At 41.8% G+C, this 25325-nt stretch overlaps 1 protein-coding gene across 1 annotated transcript in view; it reads right to left on the reverse strand.

The window, feature by feature from the left end:
• The window catches only part of VWF (von Willebrand factor), a 140823-nt gene extending 125775 nt beyond the window's left edge, over positions 1–15048 (reverse strand). The window contains exons 1-6 of the mRNA XM_085311282.1: positions 14925–15048; positions 13514–13568; positions 12826–12984; positions 11059–11161; positions 10763–10971; positions 353–477 (exon numbers count right to left, since the gene is read on the reverse strand). Coding sequence (XP_085167408.1) covers positions 353–477; positions 10763–10971; positions 11059–11161; positions 12826–12984; positions 13514–13568; positions 14925–14954 — 681 coding nt within the window. The 5' untranslated portion in view covers positions 14955–15048. The remainder of the gene's footprint in view (positions 1–352; positions 478–10762; positions 10972–11058; positions 11162–12825; positions 12985–13513; positions 13569–14924) is intronic.
• Positions 15049–25325: the final 10277 nt, after the last annotated feature.

Below are 25325 nucleotides of genomic sequence, written 5' to 3' on the forward strand. Positions count from 1 at the left end.
CATCTGACCCTGCTGTATCTCAGCACCTATTTGAATATGGCCCCAGACACACTCGCTGTTATGCTCTTGCCAGGCTAAACAAGGTCATGTGTTGGTTCTCTAAGTTAGCAGCACTTCTTTTCAGCACAGTTGTGAAAGCGGTGCATAGTATAGCTCTCGCAGACCAAGTTACACCTCAGGATCCTGCAATGGATATCTTCGTCGTCTTGCATCCTAACTCCTCACTGAGGAAGAAGCGCTTCAGGTACTGACAGAAATTTAAGGAAGCATTTCTGTTACTCTGCACAAAGGCAAGCAAACTGACTCCAGGTGGAGGAGGACTGAAGTCAGAATCCTCTCGTGGGGCACCGACCTTCTCTGCAATGTCAGATGAAATGTTGCACGAGTTGCTTGGAGTCTGCACTCTCTTGCATCGCTTATTTTCACTGTGCAAAGCCCAGGAATTTGCAAAATCATAACTGTTTCTCACAAGGGTCCCTGTGAATCAGAAAGAGAAAAAGGACATAGCTGTTTAGGAGGCTGAGTAATAAGTGGTCATCTCTGGCATCTCTGAATGCAGTGCTCTGATAAATCCTGCTTTTAAAAATCAAAACTATAATATCAAAAGAATTTCTATCCGAAATTGATTGACCATAGCAAGCCACTTTCAGTGATCTGAACTGACCAAYCCAGAATGACTCCTCCAAAGAGTATTTCTAGATTCCCTTTCTTATACACACACACACACATCTTTATTTCTTTCTTGTTTTTTTTTTAAGAATTCATTAATTTGAAGCCAAATTTTTGAATGTTTAAGGTTCACCATACCAATTTCTGTCTCTACAGTGAGGCAAAGGAAATTGTTTAAGTGTGAGAGGAATCTTCAAACCATGCTCCCCCTTACATTTCATCTTAAGGACTGTGGTAATTCTTAAATACTTCATCTATGTTATGAGACTTAAGAAAAGAAAAAAAGATGAGAGGGAGAATTATCTCTGGAATGTTCTGAATGCTGCAGGCAGAGAAAAGAACTGGCTTCTGCAAATGGGGCTCAGTTTTCACCTGAAACTCAAATTGCCTTCTGCTAATGCATATGAGGAAATAGGAAGAGAAAGATGAAATAATGGAAAATACAACAAAAACAGCCCCCCAAAAAACATGGAATTACTTAAGCCTGCAGGTAATATTATTTASGGCACATTCACGGATAGGGCAGCTTCCTTTTCTGATACTATATTTCCAACTATATAACATGATTATCATCATCTGTGCAGAGAGCTCCTTTCACTTTTTGATGATGTGTGATTTGATTCTTTTTAAGCTTAGCTGAGTAGTCTTCCCCTCAGTTAATGAGATGCTTTAAATTGGATTTCAGCCTGTCCCGAGCAGTGATCAATTCCTGCCCCAGTATTTCATATATCAACATTTCAGATGCCTTTCTCTCCCTTGCTCCCTGCCTCTTATCCCATCCCTCCCCTGAGCATTTATGACTCACAATCTCTTCACTGAGGCAGCCTCATAGCAGAGTTTTGTTTTGCTGTCGTTCCTTTTTAGTTGTTTCTGTTTAGTTTTTCTTCTTTCTTTCAGTAGCCAAGTCTCTGTAAAAACATTCCCTAGGTAGGGGTGAAATAAGAGCTCAGTAGAGAGCCCTGTGTCCAGAACCCTCTACACAGCCTGGATGAGATTTTTCCTAAAGCATTTCTTTGGTCTAAGAATTGACAAAAGTGCATTGAAAAAAAAGATGCCGTCACAAAATGTAATGAAAAAGCCAGATCCAAAATGAGTATTTCAAAGATCAGTGCCTGGCATACACTGTAATAAGGGCTGATATAAATGCAAGAACTTGCTGCTCAATAATTGAAATACCCAAGGAGTTTGTTAGTGTGCAGTCTGCTTTTCAATGCTAGATAGGTTGAGAAGGTAGCTGTTAAAGGATAAATCAAATCTCACCTTCTTTTCAATTCCCAGTAACCTCCAGCTCCTTTCATAGCCCTTTAGTCCTAATAACTTTCCTTCACAGAATCACAGAATGGCTGAGTTTGGAAGGGACCTCTGGAGATCATCTAGTCCAACCTCTCTGCTCAAGCAGGGTTACCTACAGCATGTTAGACAGGATTGCATCACAGCAGGTTTTGAATATCTCCGGAGAAGGAGATTCCACAACATTCACGAGCAACCTGYTCCAGTGCTCTGTCACTCTCACAGTAAAGAAATTCCTCCTCAGTCTCAGGTGGAAATTCCTGTGCTTCAGTTTGTGCCTGTTGCCTCTTGTCCTGTTGCATGGCATCACTGAAAAGAGTCTGGCCTCATCCCCTTGACACCCTCTTTCTGATACTTACGCATATTGATAAGATTCCCTCTCAGTCTTCTCTTCTCCAGGCTAAATAGGCCCAGCTCTTGTAGCTGTTTCTTGTAAGAGGGATGCTCCACTCCTCTGATAATCTTCATAGCCCTACGTCAGACTCTCTCAAGTAGTTCCATGTCTCTCTTCTACTGGGGAGCCCAGAACTGGATGCAGTGTGCCAGGTGTGGCCTCACCAGGGCTGAGTAGAGGAGGAGGACTGCCTCCCTAAACCTGCTGGCAACACTCTTCCTAATGCACCCAAGGAGACCATTGGCCTTCTTGACCACAAGGGCACATTGATGGCTCACGGTCAACTTGTTGTCCACCAAAACTCCCAGGTCCTTCTCTGCAGAGCTGCTCTCCAGCAGGTCAGCCCCCAGCCTGTACTGGTGCATGGAGTTATTCCTCCCTAGGTGCAGGGGGAATTACTCTACACTTGCTCTTGTTAAACTTCATGAGATTTTTCTCTGCCCAGCTCTCTAACCTGTCCAGGTCTCTCTGAATGGCAGCACAGCCCTCTGGTGTACCAGCCACTCCTCCCAGCTTGGAATCATCAAGGAGGGACAGTCCCTTCATCCAGGTCACTRATGAAAAACTTGAACAGGATGGGACCCAGTACTGAGCCCTGGGGGACACTGCTAGCTACAGGCCTCCACCTAGACTCTGCACCACTGAGCACAATCCTCTGAGCTCTGCCATTCAGCCAGTTCTCCATCAACCTCACAGTCCACTCGTCTAACCCACACTTCCTGTGCTTTTCTCGAAGGACATTATGGAAGTGTCAAAAGCCTTGCTGAAGTCAAAGAACACAATGCCCACTGCTCTCCCCTCATCTGCCCAGCCACTCATGGAATGACTGGACATTCCATCATAGAAGGCTATCAGATTTGTCAAGCATGATTTCCCCTTGGTGAACYCATGCTGGCTACTCCCGATCACCTTCTTTTCCTCCATATGTCTGGAGRTGACACCCAGGAGGAGCTGTTCCATCAGCTTTCTGGGGATGGAGGTGAGGCTGACTGGCCTGTGGTTGCCTGGGTCCTCCTTCTTGTCCTTTTTGAAGACTGGAGTGACACTGGCTTTCTTCCAGGCCTCAGGCACTGAGGACTCCAGTTCTTGAGGATCTTTCAAAGATGATGGAGAGTGGCCTAGCAATAACATCTGCCAGCTCCCTCAGTACTTGTGGGTGCATCCCATCAGCGCCGATGGATGTCAAGTTTGTCTAAATGATCTTTAACCTGATCCTCCTTGACCAATTGAAAGTCTTCTGTTCTCCAGACTCTCTCTCTCATCTCCAGGCTCTAGGATTCTTGAGGGCTGCCTTTAGCAGTGAAGACTGAAGCAGAGAAGGCAGAGTTACTTGTCTTTACTACTAAAGGCAGCCCTCAAGAATTCCAGAGCCCCCACCCTATACAGCAGCGGGCCCTTAGGAGAGGTGCACTCACCAACCTGCACAGCAGCAGCAAGGACTTTGAGAGTCTCATCACAGATGCTGTTTATTGGACTATGACTTTTGCACACTAATTGCTGCCCTTGTATCTTTGTCTATTTTGATGAATACACACTGAAATGTTTTGGTAATACTTTTTTCCTTTTCCTTTTCTTCTCCCTCCTCCTTTTTTTCTTTTCTTTAGGTCAGAATAGCTATGTGTTCTCATCTGATTTTCAGACTGATCATGTTCACTTTTTCCAGAAAATCAGGGCTCTCTAAGATATAGTAAAGAGGTATGAAGCAAGCTCTCTTCATCTATTCTGACTGCAAATCAGTCACAGCTAGATTCCTTTGTGAAGGTATTCTCTTTGCTTTTAAATTAAAATAAAAGAAAGAAAATTGGATTATTTATTTAGCCCAAACAAAAGCCTTCAACTTGTCTAAAATCAAATTACTTATTCCTAAAAATGAACTCAAAATTTTGATTTCTGAATGACTCAAAACTTCTTTTTATTTGTGTAGTCACTGAAAGTAGTATATATCATCTGCAGCACCATCACTGTGAGTTTGGAACACGCTTTAAAAGCTTCTGATAAAAAGTACTCCACAAAGAAAAGTTATATATTCCTTCATATGCATTTATACTGCTTATGGAAAGAAAACATTACTTGAAACACTGTATTTTTCTTTCACTGACACTGTAAAAGTTAAGCAGATAAAAACAGACACTCTCCAGTGGCATCATAAATTCTGAGCTTCAGCAGCTTAAAAGGCTAAAATACACTACTTGACAATTGCAGATTCAGACAGAGCAAGCTCAGGTCTTCACCTAAGAAGTAGTCATGGGTGTTGTTTTATCATTAATATATTTATAATTTGGAGACAGATTCCCAGAAAAATATTTTCTGTTGGTGCCAGAAAAAGTATAATGGGATGCTGGATTCATCTGGGGTTTTTTTGTAACACTAATTTTGTTACGTGAACAAATACTAAAATGATGGATTATACTTGTGTTTGACTTGAATAAGTTACTTTGCACAAATAGGCTTTAATCAGATGCAAGTCTGTAATACAATAAATACCATCGTAAAACAGCTTAAATATAAGAATACCAGCCATAGACTGAAGGTACAGGCACACATATAAGATACATGAGCTTGTGCTGGACCCTCTCTCATTGGACCCTCTTACATTTACTGCAAGAGGACAGCATGCACTTGAACCCACTAATATGCAGCAAGCTTATGTTCTTTTGGCTGTTTGCTCGTATGTGCATGCCCTAAGGAGATTTTGGATCAGTCTGCTTTGTGTCAAATTTCCTCTATTATATTATGAAAATCATTTGTTCTAGCCTGTGCTTTGGATCCCTAATTGTAAAATGCTGACAATCATCATGAGATACTTGAATGTGGTGGGCTGAGGACTGCCAAACAGATATCTGAGCACCAAGAAAGAATTTAGCTTCATATTTCTGATACGAGCAAAGGCTGGCAACTAGTTAGAAGTGTGTGGTGATGTCAGAAAGTGCAGCCTGTTCAATTAGCAAGGCCTGGAAACATACATAGGATCACTATAAAGCACTAGAACTTAAATGGCAGGAAAAAGCAGAGGAGAAATTAACTACTTCATTAGGATCTGGAAGAAAAAGAGTGGAAAGCTTCTGAGAACTTTCTTTTGATATTTTAGTTACRTTTACAACTACAGAACAATATTGTGCCCTGAAAGAAACTCTCAAGAGGCAACTAGCTTGCTTCTACTGCTGTACCTAATAGACAAGCAACCATGTACAAAACATCCAGTCCTGCCTGTAAGTCTTAACAGGACATAAGCACTTCTCTAGAGGATGAACTGGTTTAGTAATTAACTATGTCTGTGCAAGCAACTCCATACCCCATCTTCTAACAATCTTCTATTACARTATGTGCCTGCCTAGTGCTGAAATACAAATTATCTTAAGACATCTTTCTTTCTTTTTTCTTTTTTCCTCTTTGGAGCTTCAATAGCTACTACTACCTAAGACTGTTACCTTCAAAACAGGAGAAGCTGGGTCCTCTCAGTAAAATGTTAATTTGCTAGGATGCCATAGCTTGAGTCACATCACTTAGACTTCTAGAAGCTCTATAAGTGAACATCACAGAGTATACAGAGGGATTTGTGCTCTCCTCCAAGTGGCATATCAATTCTCTGCTCCAGATGAAATGACAGCGAGGAGTCATAAGTGTCATACAACTCTACAGACTATAGAACAAAACTATAAATATATCACAGGAAAAGAACACTAAGAGTAAGCACTCTTTGCTTCATGGCACCTTTATTTACTTGCTGCAAGTTTTAATGTCCAAAAATGTAGCAAGTTCTTCCTCTCTTAATGCACCACCATCCCAACACAAGTAGAAAATTATTAATAAAGTTCTATACAGTAATCCACATTCTCAGAAGCAAGCTACGTCAAACAGGTTTTAAATATACTTCTCGCGTGTTTGACAAACTCACTGGCATAACACTGCTCCATAACATCTAGCATTTTCTCTCTCTCTCCCTCTGCCACACACATACACACACACACACACACACATACACACCTCTGCACAGTGTTCCCCAGGGTTTTCCAGATGAAAGCCCATAATCTTAGCAATGTTAGATTTTTCCTTTGTGCAGTCTACTTCCAGTATATTTTATTCTGGAACTCAAAAAATGTCTTTATTATAAATACAAATCCGGTCTATAAATATATTTAATTGATTAGAACTGGGGGGTCAGTCTGACAGTCAAATGCACCTGCATTTCAGCATGCAGCAACAGAAGCTTCAGATGCAAATGTAAGTGCCAGCCACCTTAAGGTAACCTTTTAGTCCTGCCAGATCACTAAACCACAAAACTAAGCCCACATCCTGGGCTGAGTTGAGCTCTATCAACCTTCTCAGGTTGATATTCAGGCTAAAAGGAGAGCAAATAAGAACCGTAGAAGAAAGAAAACATTAAACTGTTTCACAGACTACCAATAGATTGTCTAGGCCTGCCATTTAAGAGTACTGTCTCTTCCAGCTGCTTGCACTGCCCCTCACCTGCAAGTTAGCTGCAGCAGTTTAAAAAGTGGTCTGAATTTAAAAAAAGCTTATTTTACTTGCAATACATTAAGAAGAGTTCATATGAACCACCCTACCAGTAGAGCTGCCAACATCTGGGTGTGGTAACGTCCTTCACTCATACAACACTTTCAAACACAATTAATTCTAATTCCTTTCTGATCAGCTTAAATGAGAGGTCTCTTGGTTCTAAGTAAAATAATGGCAGAATTGCTGAGAAATTATTCTGTTCTTCAAGCTACTAAGTACAAATTGATGGATCCACACCGATCACAGAAGTCAGGGCCTTCTTCATACAGGAAGAGGTGACATGTTCTCTGTCACCTTCTCTCTATTACTTTTCAACTCTTTCAAGAAGTGACCCTGTCGCATACTTCATCACATTCAGAAATCTGTTTGAGAAAGAGCTGCTGTTTTCAGAGGGAGGATCCATTCTCAGGAATGTTAAATACAGCATGAAACACATTCAACCATGAGCAACAAAAGGGAATCTTTTATATTTCATAGAATCAGAGAATGGTTGGAAGGGACCTCTGGAAATAATATAGTCCAAGCATCTGCTCAAGCAGGGTTATATACCAGGCGTTACCAATATTTCTCTCCAGATGACTTTTGAATATTTCCAACAAAGGAGACTCCACAACCTCTCTGAGAAACCTATTCCAGAGTTCAATCATCCTCACCATAAAGAAATCTTTCCTCACGTTCAGATGGAACTTCCTGTGCATCAGTTTGTGCCTGTTGCCTCTTGTCCTGTTGCACGGCATCACTGAAAAGAGTCTGGCCTCATCCCCTTGACACCCTCTTTCTGATACTTACACATATTGATAAGATTCCCTCTCAGTCTTCTCTTCTCCAGGCTAAATAGGCCCAGCTCTTGTAGCATCTCCTAATACAAGAGATGCCTCAGTTCTCTAATAATCTTCATAGCCCTCCACTGGATTCCAGTAGTTCCATATCTCTCTTCTACTGGGGAGCCCAGAACTGGATGCAGTGTGCCAGGTGTGGCCTCACCAGGGCTGAGTAGAGGAGGAGGACTGCCTCCCTAAACCTGCTGGCAACACTCTTCCTAATGCACCCAAGGAGACCATTGGCCTTCTTGACCACAAGGGCACATTGATGGCTCACGGTCAACTTGTTGTCCACCAAAACTCCCAGGTCCTTCTCTGCAGAGCTGCTCTCCAGCAGGTCAGCCCCCAGCCTGTACTGGTGCATGGAGTTATTCCTCCCTAGGTGCAGGGGGAATTACTCTACACTTGCTCTTGTTAAACTTCATGAGATTTTTCTCTGCCCAGCTCTCTAACCTGTCCAGGTCTCTCTGAATGGCAGCACAGCCCTCTGGTGTACCAGCCACTCCTCCCAGCTTGGAATCGTCAGCCAACTTGCTGAGGAGGGACTGTCCCTTCATCCAGGTCACTAATGAAAAACTTGAACAGGATGGGACCCAGTACTGAGCCCTGGGGAACTCCACTAGCCACAGGCCTCCAACTAGACTCTGCACCACTGATGACAATCCTCTGAGCTCTGCCATTCAGCCAGTTCTCCATCCACCTCACTGTCCACTCCTCTAACTCACACCTCCTGAGCTTGCCTCAAAGGACGTTATGGGAGACAGTATCAAAAGCCTTGCTGAAGTCAAAGAACACAATGCCCACTGCTCTCCCCTCATCTGCCCAGCCAGTCATAGAAGGCTATCATATGATGGCTATCATAGAAGGCTATCAGATTTGTTAAGCATGATTTCCCTTTGGTGAATCCATGCTGACTAATCCTGATCACCTTCTTGTCCTTCATGTGCTTAGAGATGACATCCAGGAGGATGGATATAATAAGAGTGTATAAGAGGCTGACTGGCCTGTAGTTGCCTGGGTCCTCCTTCTTGCCCTTTTTGAAGACTGGAGTAACACTGGCTTTCTTCCAGTCCTCACGCACCTCTCCTCTTTTCCACGACCTTTCCAAGATGATTGAGCAATGATGTCCGCCAGCTCCCTGAGTACCCACGGGTGCATCCCATCTGAGCCCATAGATCTGTGGATGTCAAGTTTGCCTAAACGATATCTAACCCAATCCTCCTCCACCTATGGAAAGTCTTCCTTTCTCCAGACTTTCTCTCTTGTCTCCAGGCTCTGGAATTCCTGAGGGCTGCCCTTAGCGGTGAGGACTGAAGCAAAGAAGGCTTTTGGTAACTCTGCCTTCCCTCTATCCATCGTCACCAGAGCCCCCACCGCATTCAGCAGCAGGCCCACATTTTCTCTAATCTTCCTTTTGCTACTGATGTATTTCAATTCGACAGCCCTTCTTGCTGTCCTTGACATCCCTCACCAGACTAAAATCCAAATGGGCCTTGTCCTTCCTCATCACATCTTTGCATACTTGGATCACATTCCTATATTGCTCCGAAGTGGCCTGTCCCTGCTTCCATCTTCTGCGCACTTTGTTCTTCTCTTTGAGTTTTGCCAGGAGCTCCTTGTTCATCCATGCATGTCTCCTGCCCTCTTTGCTCAACTTCCTGCTCATTGAGATGCACCCTCTTGAGCTTGGAGGAGGTGATCCTTAAATATTAACCAGCTCTCTGGGACCCCTCTTCCTTCTAGGGCTCTAACCCATGGGATTCTTCCAAGAAGGTCCCTGAGGAAACCTAAATTTGCTCTCCTGAAGTCCAGTGCTGTGATCATACTTTTTGCCCTGCTTCCTTCTCACAAGATCCTGAATTCCACCATCTCAGATATTGAGAACATTGATAACTTGACTTTTCTCCAATCTTACTCTAAGTCCAGGTACCTGGCAATTAGGTTTTGGTCTTACTGTTTATAATAGCCTCACTCCTGTTTACTGTCACAAAGAAAGGTGTAAACCTCAGATCTCAACACATTCAGATATAAATGTCTCCAAGCCCTGATAAGCAATTCTGTGAGCTAAGTTTATTTCATTTTACTTATATTGCTGAGGGGTTGATCAATCATTTTAAGATACCATTAAGTCAATTTTTTACATACTCTGAAGCTATGCTAATGAATCCCAAGTGTCAGTAAGACACATTGTTCGAGCACTGGTAGACTCTCCTTCAAGTTGCCTTCCATTTTATATATTACTTATTTTTAATAAATACTTTACATTATTAATTTAATATATTAATTCATGTATTTTACTCTAAAACTTTCCTCTTCAAGTAAATCCTAAGAGTTAAAAAAAAGACTCTGAAATACCACAGATCATAATCTGTCCCTCAAAATTATATTCAAGGCTTTTCCAAAACTTTTAGTTTTCAGCTATACAGGATCTCTACATAATGTAGAGATCAACAGAAGCAGTCTTGTCCCTCACTAGTCCTCTCTCTTTGGAGTTGCCATGATATTAAGTGCACCTCCAAACCAGCAGCCCCTTTCAGCAGGGAAATGTCATTAAAAGGTGATCATTTTATACAGCTGGATCCCCTGCCAAATCCATGTACAAATTTGCCAGCTGCAACATCCAAGAGTTCTTATTCTGCTCTTGTAAAACTATTTATTCTTTTTTCCACTTGTCTAACACATGAAAAATTAGAAGTTGAATCAACTAGTATTCATCATATCATTTTTCTTACGCATTTTCAACCCTCACCCACTACCACCTATACATGTACATTGTTTAGCTAACAGCTTCGTCTTTATATTTCAAGATTCAAGGTTTCGAAAAGTGTTAAATTCAGAGTTCTGGGTTTTGCTGAGGAATGAAATGTGGCAGTAATTCCCTTTAAGAAGAAAGGAAGATCACAGAGCTTATTTACACAACATCTTCTTAGCACATCAAGATAAGATACCTGAAAGGTTTTGTGGAAACATTTTGCTAGATCAACAAAATCTTTGTGCTGTTGTTGAATTACCCACCAGGAAAGGTGTGCTGAGCATACAACAACACATAAGCAGTTAGCCTTAATCTTACCTTCCTGAGTTCTGAAGTCATCTTCAGCAAATTTATTAAAGTTTCCACAAAGCCCACAGGTCTTATTATAGTATTTTTCTCGAAGGAGTATCTGAATATTCCCACTGATATCAATCTTCACCACAAAGCCATGCTCATCACTCGATATTTTATAATAACCTGCCTCCTTCTCTACAAATATGCCAGTGGAGGCAAAAGGCATGGAAACCCTGTGAAGAAAAATAAGAACTTCTCAGAACACAGCACATAAAACACATTGCTTTTTCTGATGGAAAGCTCATTGTTTCAATAAGTACCTTTTGTCTTCCTGAGTCACAGTTCCATCTAAAGAGAAGTGAAGATTGAAATATTCTCCAAGGTACACAGAGAAACCATTTTTTTCCCCATCCTGGTAGTCACCTGAAGAGACAAAAGCAAATATTCTTAGTTCTGAACAAACTTGGGGCATTCAATTACTCAAGAGAACAACTTGTAAAATATCACCTAACATTTTCAAGAGCTTTCCATGTATTCAGTCACATAGCTGTTTAATGTGAAACACACAGATTGCCCCAGATCAGGGCTAGAACATAGATAGTATTGCCCACTCCCAGGCGTATGACCTAGCACTAGGCTGTGGACTCACACCCTCCTATTTACTGTTTCTAGCCAAGGAATTCTGAGATATTTAATGCATATTGGAAGAGTTTCCACAAGAGATATACCCCAAAATCTGCCCTATTCCCTGCTCTTTCCCCTCCTAGCTTCCTTCCAAGAACAACACACACCTTGTGGTAAAACAAGGGATTTGAATCAGTTGAACTGAGAGAAGAACTAAGCTTGATATCTTAATTCCTGATATGTCCTGTAATCCTTTCAGCTGTTCTTTAAAGAGTGGACACCAGTATTGGTTATCCAAAGGATGGGGGGGATTAAGGTGGGAGAAGATTTTGCAGTAAAACACATTCTTAATCTGTCAAAAGAAGGAGCACATAGAGATAGCGACAACTGCCTTGAGCTCTTGRAGAGGAGAGTGGGGTTTTGGATAGAGTCCCTTCTCTGTTTTTGTGCATTGTCAAGTTTTGACTTTACAGTAGCTCTTTGCTTAATGTGCCACATATTCTGGATCTCCTACTCCAAGCTACTTAGCACCTTAGTTAGCAATGCAGATTGTACTTCACAACCAGGTATCCAAAAACAAAACAAACCCACATATGCATACTGAGATTGAAATCAAGAATAGATTATGCCATGCTTGTGTGTCTGATATAATCATAAAGTCTCAGCTCATTTTTTAATTAATTAATTTTAATTAACTGATCACTCAAAATACTGCAATCAGTTTACACTTCAAATATGCCTATGGTTTTTCCTCAGTACAAAAATTATACTGAATTGCTTAAGCTGGGGAAGAAAATGATTTATTTAAATCAGTACATAAGATTCTTTCTCAGAAGAATGGGATCAATTTATTTCAGCCTACTTACATTCAGCAAAAAGTCTACTTGAACTATGATTAATACAGAACAGTTCTCTGAATATAAGAATATCTACCCAAAGGACTTAGCATGAGACTAACATACAGTTTTGGTTCTCACATCATGTGTCATCCCCTCTAAGACTAAGGCTTCATGGGCACATGCTGATCCAACGGCTTTTCATTTTGCAGGATAGGATTTTTCTCAACAAGGGGATTTAGTATACTGGTAAAATTGGTTTTAACAGAGTTGTGTGGCTCCTATTCCTGTACTCAGCTTTCACAGGCGCAATCTCTTAGCAAATTTGAAATTAAAAAAGGGCTCACTTTCCTTCTTTAGAAGAACCAGCAAGAAAATCTCTGTTCTTTGGCAGCTGAGTTATACATGAGCTTTATTATCAAGGGACAACAGAAACAAAAGGGGCAGAAATTCCTCAGAAGTAATCCTACTTTTAAGAGAAAATTTAAGATCCTTTCATGCAATGGTCCATCCTCTCTGGCAACATTATCTGTCTTTTCTTCTCAGTAACAGAACCCAGAACAGGGCAATGACATGTATCTACAGCATTTTGCGTTTGTTACTTTCTGATATCTTGCTCAAACTCACCTAAGAGTGTGAAGGAGCGCTTCTGACAATCCCCAGCAAGGAGGTAACTGCAGTCCCCAGCAAAGTTGTAGAAAGAACCATCAAAAGTTTTGATGTGATCATTCCCAAAAAGGCTGCAACGGGAAGCTGGTGATTCCAAAAGCAAAGCAGCTGATAATCCTGCATCAAAACATAACATAACTTGCAAAAGAGAACAATAATTCTGTAGTTCAGGAATTTATCTGCTGGAATGTCCTAGAACTTCAGCTCTAGCTTCTAGGCATACTCTATATCTAACATGACAGTCAGTAGAATCAAACATAGATTTTTATTATATGCATGAGTGAAATGGATTTTTCCCTTTATTTCTACTAACCTAATCTTTGCATGACTAATTTCAGTCCTGACCCTTTAAGGAGTGCCACACATTCATACATTTGTGCCTGTTTGAATCCTATTAAAATCAATAGGGCAGAACAGAAGCTCCATAGTTTGTTCAGTCAAGCCTCACCGAGTTCAATGAGTCTTTGTGATTTCAACACAATGCATATTGCAAGGTAAAGAGCCAAAACGGGTAACCTTAGCGATGTCTCCAGCACTGAACCAGGACTGCAGGATTAGACAGGTGAAGATAAAAAAAATCTTACAGAAGATATAATGAAAATATGTTATGGCTCCTAGGCATTTGGAGATAGACGTGCTTTCCTACCTGATATTACACTGGCAAGCAGTAGCTTTGTTAGCAGCTCTGTGTAGAGGAACATCTGTTAAAATCAAAAGATAGAGATTATAATATTCTTAAGAATATTCTTAATGGTCAAGTCACCATTTTCTATCTTTTTAAAGTTATATTTTAGTTATTTATGAGGTTCTACTATATTTCAGAAAGCTATTATCCTCATGGACTTTCATAGCAACCCAGCCATACCTCTTAAAAGCAAGTATTTTAGGAGATAAGCTATTCTTTGTTCCCATTTTCAATTCTCATGGCAAGCAAACATAGGCTAYCTCTGCAGGAAATGCAACCCAGCATACATATGTGTTCCAATACACATGAGTCAATACAATGCACATACAAAATCCTTCAATATACAGTGTTATTTATAAGACAGCTCAATATGAATAAGCAAACCATTCAGACTGGATCATCCAGCTTGGCCGTATTACAATCCACCTCTGCAGTGTAAGATTTGTGTCCTTCCCTAATGTCCAAGGAGGGAAAGAATACAAAGATTTTGTGGTCTATAAACTATCTTCTGTATTGCCAGGCCTTTAAAAATGATAGCATGATATGAGTGACACGTAGATGGTGAACTATGGAGGCATTCTGTGGTGAGAGATTAGCAGTTAATGGATGAAAACTATATGGAGCTCTACATAGGCAAGCTAATTTCAGTAATCATATAAGCCATTACAGACTCCTGAACATATCATACTTCAATATATTAATTCCAGGAGATCGGACACATCTTTACTTAGAAGAACCTTCCAGTTAGAGACCTGAATACGTTTCACAGACACAAACTCTGCTTCTTTTTGATGTTTGTAGCATAGGTCGCATTCACAGCTATATAAATGAAAGCAGAATTTGCCTTATTTACAAAAGAAAGGAAAAGTGAGTCTAATATAATGCTGTTGATGCCTACCTGACATAAGACTACTAATCCTGTAAGAGAGCTAAGAAATGGTAAAAGCATAGAAGTGTGACTACAAAATAATAATAAAGAAAACTATAGGCATTATTCTAAGATTACACACTTACTGGTGTATTTTTGGTAATTGTACTGCATTACTGTGACTGAATTTGATATTGCTTTTTGTTTCTTAATTCCTTGACTTTAAAAATAGGCAGAGATTAAAAATACATATACATATATATATATATAATGATTATATATATGTGTGTGTGTGTATATATATATATATACACACACATATATATACATATAAATCTTTTCTTTCTCCTTACCATTGCCCTTTCTGTCCTAAACTGTCCCTTTCAAGTTTTCCCCAATTCTAATACAGAACATCTCACCAACAAATGAGAATGAAGTCAGTAAGATCTGCCAGTATATAACTATGTATAATTTTATCATCGGTTTAAATATAAATGAATATACCTTCCTTTGTGTGAGATTCCAATGGCACATGGAAAAAAAAGCTCCTCCAGTTGCCAGCTTCAGTCTATAATGCCATCGTTCCAATGTTCTTTCAGCAGACAAGACTGGAAAGGATTTGGTCTGAAATTTCTTGTTTTTCTACAAGCCAGGAACTCTTGTTCACTTAAAAGGAAAGATAAAGAGTCAACGTCATATCCGTCTAATTCTCAAGACAATAGTTTGAACTGCTATCGTATAAATCAGTCGCCTTAATTGCCAAAAAGTTACAATGAAAGGAAACAGTACTAAAAACTTACATGACAAATAAGTCTTTGAAATATATTTTGCATGTGTACGTGTGAGAAATCCCACTGGCTGAGCCAATAGGTGGCATATTTATTTGAAAGAGCATTGTTAAAGAGGAACAAGGATGCTACATGCCTCAGAGACCACAGAGCTATGCAGTATTTCATCCTGCCACAATTGCTTTATAGGAAAATGGGGGAAAAAATACAGAGCTAGGAAAGGAAAGGCATGTCTTGCACACAAGCAATTCTGAGAACAAAGTGAGTGTACTCCCTGCACACAGTTCTTATAAATATAAATACAGCATATAAATACAAAGCAGCATATAAATACAAAGACATTATGTTATGAACATTTCTTCCTCCAGAAATTTTCCTTTATGATCTCTAGGGATGATTAGGTCGATCCTTGAAGCACAGTGATGGAATATTTTTGAGACAATTTAGGTAATTAATCTTCTTAGTTCAAGAAGTTTTAAAACTTGTCAGTCATTCTTATTTATCTTTTATGAATTCTTCCTGACCTGCACATTGAAAGGCTCTGTTACAGCTACCAAGTAACATAAATAAAGAAATAGAGATCAAATTGTCTCTTTCCACGTGAAAAGCCGAAGAGCAGTGTTTTAGAACGAATACTTTGTCAGTCAGATGCTYTTGTGTTTCCTCCAGCAGCAGTAGGGTCTGCCGCTGACTACATCCACAGAAATACTAGGCCCACACCAGCAAGAATCTGAGTAGTTTCCAGAGAACATGCRCGAAAAAGTCACTTGTGTGCAGAAACCTGTTGCATACTGCAACTATGGCCTTTGTTGTACTTCCACAGACATCCTTCCAGGATGGGCTCCTACCAATTCCTACTGCTTTAATAAAGTGCCAGTGTTATATCCTTAGCTTCTGCCCAAAGTGCTCCTCTGCCTTTAAAAAGGAAAAAATATGCAAGCTGAGTCTTTTAAAATTGTTTATTTGGCAGAAATGCCAAAGACATGTAAGGAGGTATGGCCAGATACAACAGGAAAAGCAGGGAACCATAAGATAAAGGTAAAAGCAGGGATTTTGATCCTGTTGAAATCTGTTCAACTAGATGGTTGAAACCTGACATTACTGTTACAGAGAAGGACTAAAAATCCTCCATGTGATACGGTATTGAAGGCTGAGGTTGTATCTGAGTAACAGGCACAAATATGGCAAGTGATCACACAAAACAGGCAAGATGCCCTTTTTTTTCTCTTAGTTTCACTCCTCTTTTTTGCTTTTGTATGAAGGAAGAGGAACAGTGTTGACTAGGATCCACTCTTCTCTCTTGTGTCCAGCTGCCAAATCTTAGCAGGTCCTAGATGCCTTTGAGATTTCGGGCTTTAGTGATGACAGGGAGATATTCCTGAAATTTTTCATTAATGGGAGATGCTTCCTGAATATTATTTGTGACATGAGGAATAAGATTTCCTATCACCATGACATTCTCCTTCTAGATTTAACCCTTACAGTGCCTAAGCCTTGCATAAACCTCTTCATTTGGTCACTTCCCTAGCAAATTCAAATGGAGCTTTGATTCACTGTTTTTTGTTTGGCACCTACAGAAGATAGAATGTCATTCCCTTCAAATATTCTTAAAAAAAAAAAAAAAAAAAAAAAAAAAAGTTTTTTGTGCGGTGGTTGAGGTTGTCCTTTACTAGTTTTTGTGTCTTTATACACAGAAAAACATAATCTAGAACATCATTTAGAGAGAGAGAGAATAAAGAATAGAAAAGTCTGAAAGTGTTGGAAGTTGCTTTGGAGAACAGCAGACAGCATGCAGGCAGATTACCGCACTTCTGTTGAACCTGAAAACATCACACACTTTTACCTGCATAATCAGAGCCTTGGTTTACACCAGTGTTCGTTTTATGACTCCTACTGCCAGCATTTAATAGATGGTTCAGATAAGCTAGACATCATGACACCTCTTAAGTGTCTTAGACACAGACCTTGGAGGATATAAAGAAAATTAATTGAGCAAGACACACAAAGAACAAACTTCCTTTTTTTCCTCTCCTGGCTCAGTTTTATGCCAAAAGGGGAAATTGTAATTAAAGAGCATGTTTACTGGCTGATATTGTACATTGTTCAAGTATAAAACCCAGTGATGTTTGTGCAGATCTGACATGTAATTTTAAAAATAATACACCTGAGACACAGGAGGAAATATAAAGCACTACATACTGTCGCTGGAAAGCCCCATATAGCCAGTTTCTGTAACATCAGAGGATTTTGAGAAAAATTGTAGATAAAACTACTTTTTATTTCATTGTTGCACAGTACTCAAACAAGTCAGATATTTACTAGTATTTACATAATACTATGTATTAAGACATTTAACATCATGCCATATTTGTCATCAGATTTGTAATACAGGCAATTATGTAGGCAAAGTGCTTGTATTTTGAAACTTACATTGTAAGTAAGCGCAGGAATAGTGATGAAACATATAGGACCTAAGTAGCGAAAGTGATCCCTTAAAGCCTAGTGAATTTAGATTCTGCACTTAGCAACTAGCAAATTAGATAAGGCAATAGAAGCAACACAGGAATAGTCACTTTAAGACTGTTGAAAAGATCCAAACTTATCTGCCACAGGAAGAATTCATTTAACTTAAAGAAAGTATATAATTAATCCCAAATAGTTTAAATAACCTTTCTCTTTTTTCTAAAATTGTGTATTAAGAGGGGAATAATCCAGTCTAGGAGGTCAACACAGATTTTGAGCCTTTTGGGCCAACTAATCTGAAGAATTCACCATGATTCTGACCTGCCGTAAGCACATTGAGCTGAAGTACTCTATACTGGGCAAAGTATGTTTCCATAAAATTAACCACCAGGATCCAAAATAAATTTCAGCAACAAACAGCAGAATATCTAACTCTTGAGGTGACCAGAAAGTCAGTTTGGAAAACTAAACATTGCCATCTGTTCCATATCAGTGAACTGAGTGTGCTTCAGTGCATCTTTCGGTCTATCAGTAATTCGTACCCTTCCGAGCATGGGAGGAGGAGTAGGAAAATTTTCCAAGTCAACAACTGGTTACGTCGCTGGTGTTGGCAACAGGGTTTTGGAGTCTATGATCATAGGACATGGTTTGAAGATCAGCAACTGGTGGGGAGAGATGGGATTCACCTCACCAAGCAGGGCACATGTGTCTTTGCCAACAGGTTGGCCAGCCTGGTGAAGAGGGCTTTAAACTAGGTAGGAAGGGGGAGGAGGGGTGTCATAGAGAGAGGGTAGTCAATAAAACACAACTCGGGCTGGCGGGCCTCCAATGGGTGCATGCAGCTGGGGATGTGCGTTTGGAATGTGGCTATGGGGGACCCCCTTACACCCTTCCTGGGAAACCTGCAGGCATGACTACCTCTCTGAAATGCCTGTACACCAATGCACAGAGCATGGAGAACAGAAAGGAGGAACTAGAGATCTGTGTGCAGTTGCAGGGCCATGATCTCTTTGCAATCACAGAGACATGGTGGGATAGCTCACATGACTGGAACACTGTCATGGGTGGCTATGTGCTTTTTAGGAAAGACAGGCCAGGAAGGCAAGGTGGTGGAGTTGCTCTTTCTGTAAGAGAGCAACTGGAATGCATTGAGCTCTGCCTAGGGGTGGAGGAGGAGCTAATCAAGAGCTTATTGGTGAAGATCAAAGGGGAGGCTAACACAGGGGGACACTGTTGTGGGAGTCTACTACAGGCCACCTGACCAGGAAGAGGAAGTTGATGAGGCCTTCTACAGACAGCTAGAAGTAGCCTCATGATCACAGGCCCTGGTTCTCTTGGGAGACTTCAACCACCCTGACATCTGCTGGTGGGACTACAAAGCAAGGCACAAACAGTCCAGGAGGCTCCTGCAGAGCATCAATGATAACTTCTTGTCACAAGTGGTGGAGGAGCCTGCGAGGAAGGGTGTCCTGCTGGACCTTGTCCTAACCAACAGAGAGGGACTGGCTGGAGAAGTGCAGGTTGGGGGCAGCCTTGGCTGCAGTGACTACGAGATGGTGGAGTTCAGGATCCTGTGTGAAAGAAGTAAGGCAATAAGCAGGATTGCAACCCTGGACTTCAGGAGAGCAGATTTTGGGCTCTTCAGAGACCTACTGGAAGAATCTCATGGGTTAAGGCCCTAAAAGGAAGGGGGGTCCAGGAGAGCTGGCTGGTATTCAAACATCATTTCCTCCAAGCCCAAGAGTGGTGTATCGCAAGGAGAAAGAAGTCCATCAAAGGGAGCAGGAGACCTGCATGGATGAGCAAGGAGCTCCTGGCAAAACTCCAACAGAAGAGGAAAGTAAATAGGCAGAATTACTGAATGCCTTTTTGCTTCAGTCTTCACTGCTAAGGGCAGCCCTCAAGAATCCCAGAGCCTGGATGTAAGGGAGAAAGTCTGGAGAAAGGAAGAGTTTCCTTTGATTGAGGAGGATAGCATTAAAGACCTTCTGGGCAAGCTTGACATCCACAGATCCACGCACCTGGATGGAATGCACCCATGGGTACTGAGGGAGCTGGCAGATGTTGTTGCTAGGCCGCTCTCCATCATCTTTGAAAGGTCGTGGAGAACAGGAGAGGTGCATGAGGCCTGGAAGAAAGCCAGTGTCACTCCAGTCTTCAAAAAGAGCAAGAAGGAGGACCCAGGCAACCACAGGCCAGTCAGCCTCACCTCCATCCCCAGAAAAGGTGATGGAACAGCTCCTCCTGGATGTCATCTCTAAGCACATGAAGGACAAGAAAGTGATCGGGAGTAGCCAGCATGGATTCACCAAGGGGAAATCATGCTTAACCAATCTGATAGCCTTCTATGATGGAATGTCCAGTCATTCCATGAGTGGCTGGGCAGATGAGGGGAGAGCAGTGGGTGTTGTGTACCTGGACTTCAGCAAGGCTTTTGACACTGTCTCCCAGAACATCCTTCGAGACAAGCTCAGGAAGTGTGGGTTAGACGAGTGGACTGTGAGGTTGATGGAGAACTGGCGGACAGGCAGAGCTCAGAGGGTTGGAGTGGGTTAGACGAGGGGAGGTGGTCCTGCCCCTCTACTTAGCCCTGGTGAGGCCTCATCACTCATCCAGTTCTGGGCTCCGCAGTACAAGACACACATGCAGCTACTGGAGAGAGTCCAGCGTAGGGCTATGAGGATGATCAGAGGGCTATAAGGAACAGCTGCGAGAGCTGGGCCTCTTCAGCCTGGGGAACAGAAGACTGAGAGGGGATCTTATCAATGTGGATAAGTACCTGAAGGGAGGGTGTCAAGGGGATGGGGACAAACTCTTTTCAGCTGTCCCATGCGAAAGGACAAGAGACAATGTGCAGAAATTGAACCACAGGAAAATCCACCGGAACGTGAGGGGGGATTTCTTCCCTGTGAGAGTGACAGAGCACTGGAACAGGTTGCCCAGAGAGGTTGTGGAGTCTTCTTCTCTGGAGATATTCCAGACTCACCTGGATGTAATCCTGTCTAACGTGCTCTAGGTGACCCTGCTTGAGCAGGGAGGTTGGACTAGATGATCTCCAGAGGTCCTGTCCGACCTTACTGATTCCGTAATTCTATGGTTCCCTGACACAGTAAATAACACATGATTTAAAGATATTGGGAGGAATACAAAAATATGGTCAGAGTATGCAGGGATGTGATGAGGAAGGCTAAGGCCCATTTGGAATTAAATCTGGCCAGGGATGCCAAGGTAAGAAGAAGGACTTCTTCAAATATATCAGTAGCAAAAGGAAGATTAGGGGAAACATGAGCCCACTGCTGAATGGGGTGGGGGCTCTACTGACAAAGGATACAGAGAAGGCAGAATTACTGAATGCCTTTTTGCTTCAGTATTTACTCCTAAGACCGGACCTCAGGAATCCCAGGGCATGGAGATGAAAGTCTGGAGAAAAGACTTTCCCTTGGTCAAGGAGGATTAGGTTAGAGATCATTTAGGCAAACCTGACATCCACAGATCCACGCACCTGGATGGAATGCACCCACGGGTACTGAGGGAGCTGGCAGATGTTGTTGCTAGGCCGCTCTCCATCATCTTTGAAAGGTCGTGGAGAACAGGAGAGGTGCATGAGGCCTGGAAGAAAGCCAGTGTCACTCCAGTCTTCAAAAAGAGCAAGAAGGAGGACCCAGGCAACCACAGGCCAGTCAGCCTCACCTCCATCCCCAGAAAAGGTGATGGAACAGCTCCTCCTGGATGTCATCTCTAAGCACATGAAGGACAAGAAAGTGATCAGGAGTAGCCAGCATGGGTTCACCAAGGGGAAATCATGCTTAACCAATCTGATAGCCTTCTGTGGTGGGATGACTGGCTGGGCAGATGAGGGGAGAGCAGTGGGTGTTGTGTACCTGGACTTCAGCAAGGCTTTTGACACTTCCATAACGTCCTTCGAGGCAAGCTCAGGAAGTGTGGGTTAGATGAGTGGACAGTGAGGTGGATGGAGAACTGGCTGAAAGGCAGAGCTCAGAGGGTTGTGCTCAGTGGCATGGAGTCCAGCTGAGGGCCTGTAGCTAGCAGTGTCCCCCAGGGCTCAGTACTGGGTCCCAACMTGTTCAAGTTTTTCATCAGTGACCTGGATGAAGAGACAGAGTGCCTCTTCAGCTAGTTGGCTGATGATACCATACCGGCTGATACATCAGAGGGCTGTGCTGCCATTCAGAGGGACCTTGACAGGCTAAAGAATTGAGTGGAGAGGAACATCTTGTGGTTTAAAAAGAGCAAGTGCAGGTTCCTGCACCTAGGGAGGAGTAACCCTATGCACCCATATATGCTGGGGGCTGACCGGCTGGAGAGCAGCTCTGCAGAGACCTGGGAGTGCTGGTGGATGACAAGTTGACTGTGCCCTTCTGGCCAGGAAGGCCAGTGGTATCCTGGGATGCATTAGGAAGAGTGTTGCCAGCAGGTCAAGGGAGGTGATCCTGCCCCTTTGCTCAGCCCTGGTGAGGCCTCAAATACTGCATCCAGTTCTGGGCTCCCCACGACAAGAGAGATATGGAACTACTGGAGAGAGTCCAGTGTAGGGCTATGAAGATGATCAGAGGGCTGGAGCATCTCTCCTACAAGGAATGACTGCAAGAGCTGGGCCTGTTTAGGCTGCAGAAGGGAAGACTGGGAGCGGATCTTATCAATACCTATAAATACCTAAACAGAAGGTGTCAAGGGGATGGGGCTGGACTCATATGTGGTGCCAGGCAACAGGACAAGAGGCAATGGGCACAAACTGAAACACAGGAAGTTCCACCTGAAAAACGAGGGGAATATCCCAGGCATCAATTACCCATGTTTTGTATTTGTAAACCCTCAGCCTCAGGATATCCCTTCTGCATCTTGGGAAGTTCACTAGACAAAATAAACACTTTGGCATGCTTCCCTGTGACTGTGCAAGACACCAAACAATGGAGTTAACGAAGATAATCCCTCTTATTACCAATCAAACTCCCTAGGTTCAAAAAAAACAACTGATTTCTAGCAAGGAGGCAAGGGAGCACCTGTGAGGAGCTCCGCTAAAGCCAGAGCATTCCCTGGGGTTATCTTTCAAGTTCTCTGATCCTAAAGAACCCATGGCTTTACAGAATGAAGCAAGTATCTGAAATGCTACCAGAAAGTTCTTCAGCACAGCTTAGTTTCCAGACTACTGAACTATAAATTGACCATACAGCAGCCTAATCAGTGCTTCATTTTGCTTCAGCCTCATTTGTCCTACCCAAGTCGTAAAATTTCGGGCTTACATGTCAAGTTGCATCCAGTTATCTGAGCAAAGCATCAGAGCAAATCATCTCCCTCCTGTGCAAGGATCTTGCTACATGTGTCTAGGAGGCACATATCTTCATCCGGTGCTTTGCTGAAATCAGTGGCGCTGCTCTAGTTTGTGCTAACTGAAAAAGCCAAGAGCCTCACAAATTTGTGTGTCAAAGAGTTACCGAAAGCTTTAATCTTGCCTTAGTTGGACAATTCATTTATTAGAATTTTTATGAAACTTTGTGAATTTGACCTCCTATCCTGCTCTAACTTAAATGCTCCATAAAAAAATGAAGGAGCAGGGGAGAGATTATTTATTTGTCCCTTATATAAATCAGGTACCAGCTTAAGAATATATGTTTGATTCTACTTCTCAGACAGCCATATGAGTTAGCAGTCCCAGGAATGTGGTGCTCCTACAACAGAGCACCAAGCCTATAGCACAAGAAGGGGATCTTGCATGTTTAGTCTCCTCCTATAAGAGTTTGAAAGCAGTTGTTCATTTTTCTTTCTCTTTTGCTTGTTAATGGCTTAATCTTCTCATACTGGGTTGAAATTTCCTGCACCCAGGGAAACAGCTACAGTGAATTCAGCTATTCTTTTTTTTTTTTGCCCCTCTCCTCCGGGATTGTGATTTTCATATTGCCATTTCTGTTAATCAGTCAAAACTCTAGCATCATTGATTTACGCAATGTATTATTTATAGCTTTTCTGAGCAAGATACTCAATACATGTATGTCAATCACTTCACCAGCCCCCACAATTACCCTGTGGGATGCTTCCTATTCATCTAGAGGGCTCCAGATGCAGCAAACATAAGTATCCCAGTAATACTTGAACTTCAGCAATGACATCAGGCCCTGACCAGTCAACCACCACCATGTCAGCCTTACACTGCTAAAAATGATAAACACAATGAGAGGGAATGCTTCCATTAAGATAATAGAGAAAGCCTGAATTTTGCATGAGGTCATGTCAGTTAAAAAAAAAAAAAAAAAAAAAAAAAAAGTGCTTTAAAAGCAGTTAATTCCTCCCTCTGAGATTAAATTTGTCTAAAATGCCCAACTCCTAAAATGCCTCTAAATGAAACCATGACCAGCTCACACTTCTGGGCTCGGGGTCTGTGAAACAGTAGCAGTAATGATTCACCTTACAACATTATATACACAGTAGAGTAATTCTTTACCAACTTAGCCAAAGTCGCCTGCAGATACATACCAAGATCGCCAAATCCCTTTTATACTAAAAACATCCACAGTTAGTCTTTGAACTGGAATGTCTGGGTTTTGGTAAACTTGTGAGGTTTAAAGTAAACCTAACGCTTGATTGATGGTCCTGGAGCAGAAGCATCAGCTGCATCACAGAAGCAGGAGGAGGCCAACAGAACAAAAATGTTTTCCAAAACAAAAGTTTCAAGCAGATATCAGACAAAACAGTCTTACCTCTGTGTGCCATTCAGGCAGAAAGGTGAGAGCCAAAGTCCAGGTACCGCTAGGGGATTAAGTGCCTTGAACACATGCATATATAAACAAGTGTGTATATGTATTTGTGCATCACATCTGTTCTGATAGGAAAATATTAATGCACAGAGAAAAGAGCAGAAGTAAGTGGGAATGGTGAAGGGACTGAGAGACTCCTTTAGGGTGGGCAGTCGGCTGCAAACACAGCTCATGAGGCACGTGGAAAGCAACAGCAGGAGAGCAGGCTGCAAAGAAACTTTGCAGTTCCTTATTTTTCCCATTTAAAAGGTTATAGTCAGTGCAATGCAGGAGGGCAGCTCAGCCCTCCAGATAAGTAGTTCTTTTTTTAGCAAAGATCTGAACTCTTCAGGGGATGGGTGGCAAGCACATACCATTGTTTACGTCTGGGAAAGCCATTGAGTGATACTGTATTAAGTAAAATAAACCGTTCTGAAGCAAGTTCAATAACCCAATATTTCCACTGAGACCCTTCTCCGCTTAACRTCTTCTTTTTTAAAAAAAGAAAAAAAGAAAAAAAAAGAAAACATACTCTCTCATGTGCTTGTGGTCAGTTCACAGGATGGTCAGTGTTACGATCCTTTGAGGTTAATTCAACAACTTTTTAAAGGGCACATGAAAAATTAAGGAAGTTTTAAAACATTTCTAAATTTACATAAACTTCTTGCAACCAGTCTCTTGATTTTGAATCACCTGCTTTATAAATGCCCATGATTTTATTCCTAGGCTAAAGGCAAATCCCCTGTTGGTATAAATCCACTTATTTCAGCAGGTATGACAACAGAAACAATAGCCTACAAAACAGTTGTAACACATAGCAGTGTTTTTTCTGCAGAATGAAGTCTTTCTTTTACAGAAGGGACAGACACAGATACTGCTGCTGATTTACTGCTTGAGAATTTATT

The sequence above is a fragment of the Rhea americana genome, unplaced genomic scaffold (genome assembly GCF_003343005.1).
Source record: "Rhea americana isolate MKP2758 unplaced genomic scaffold, rheAme1 scaffold_338, whole genome shotgun sequence".
Taxonomy (NCBI): domain Eukaryota; kingdom Metazoa; phylum Chordata; class Aves; order Rheiformes; family Rheidae; genus Rhea; species Rhea americana.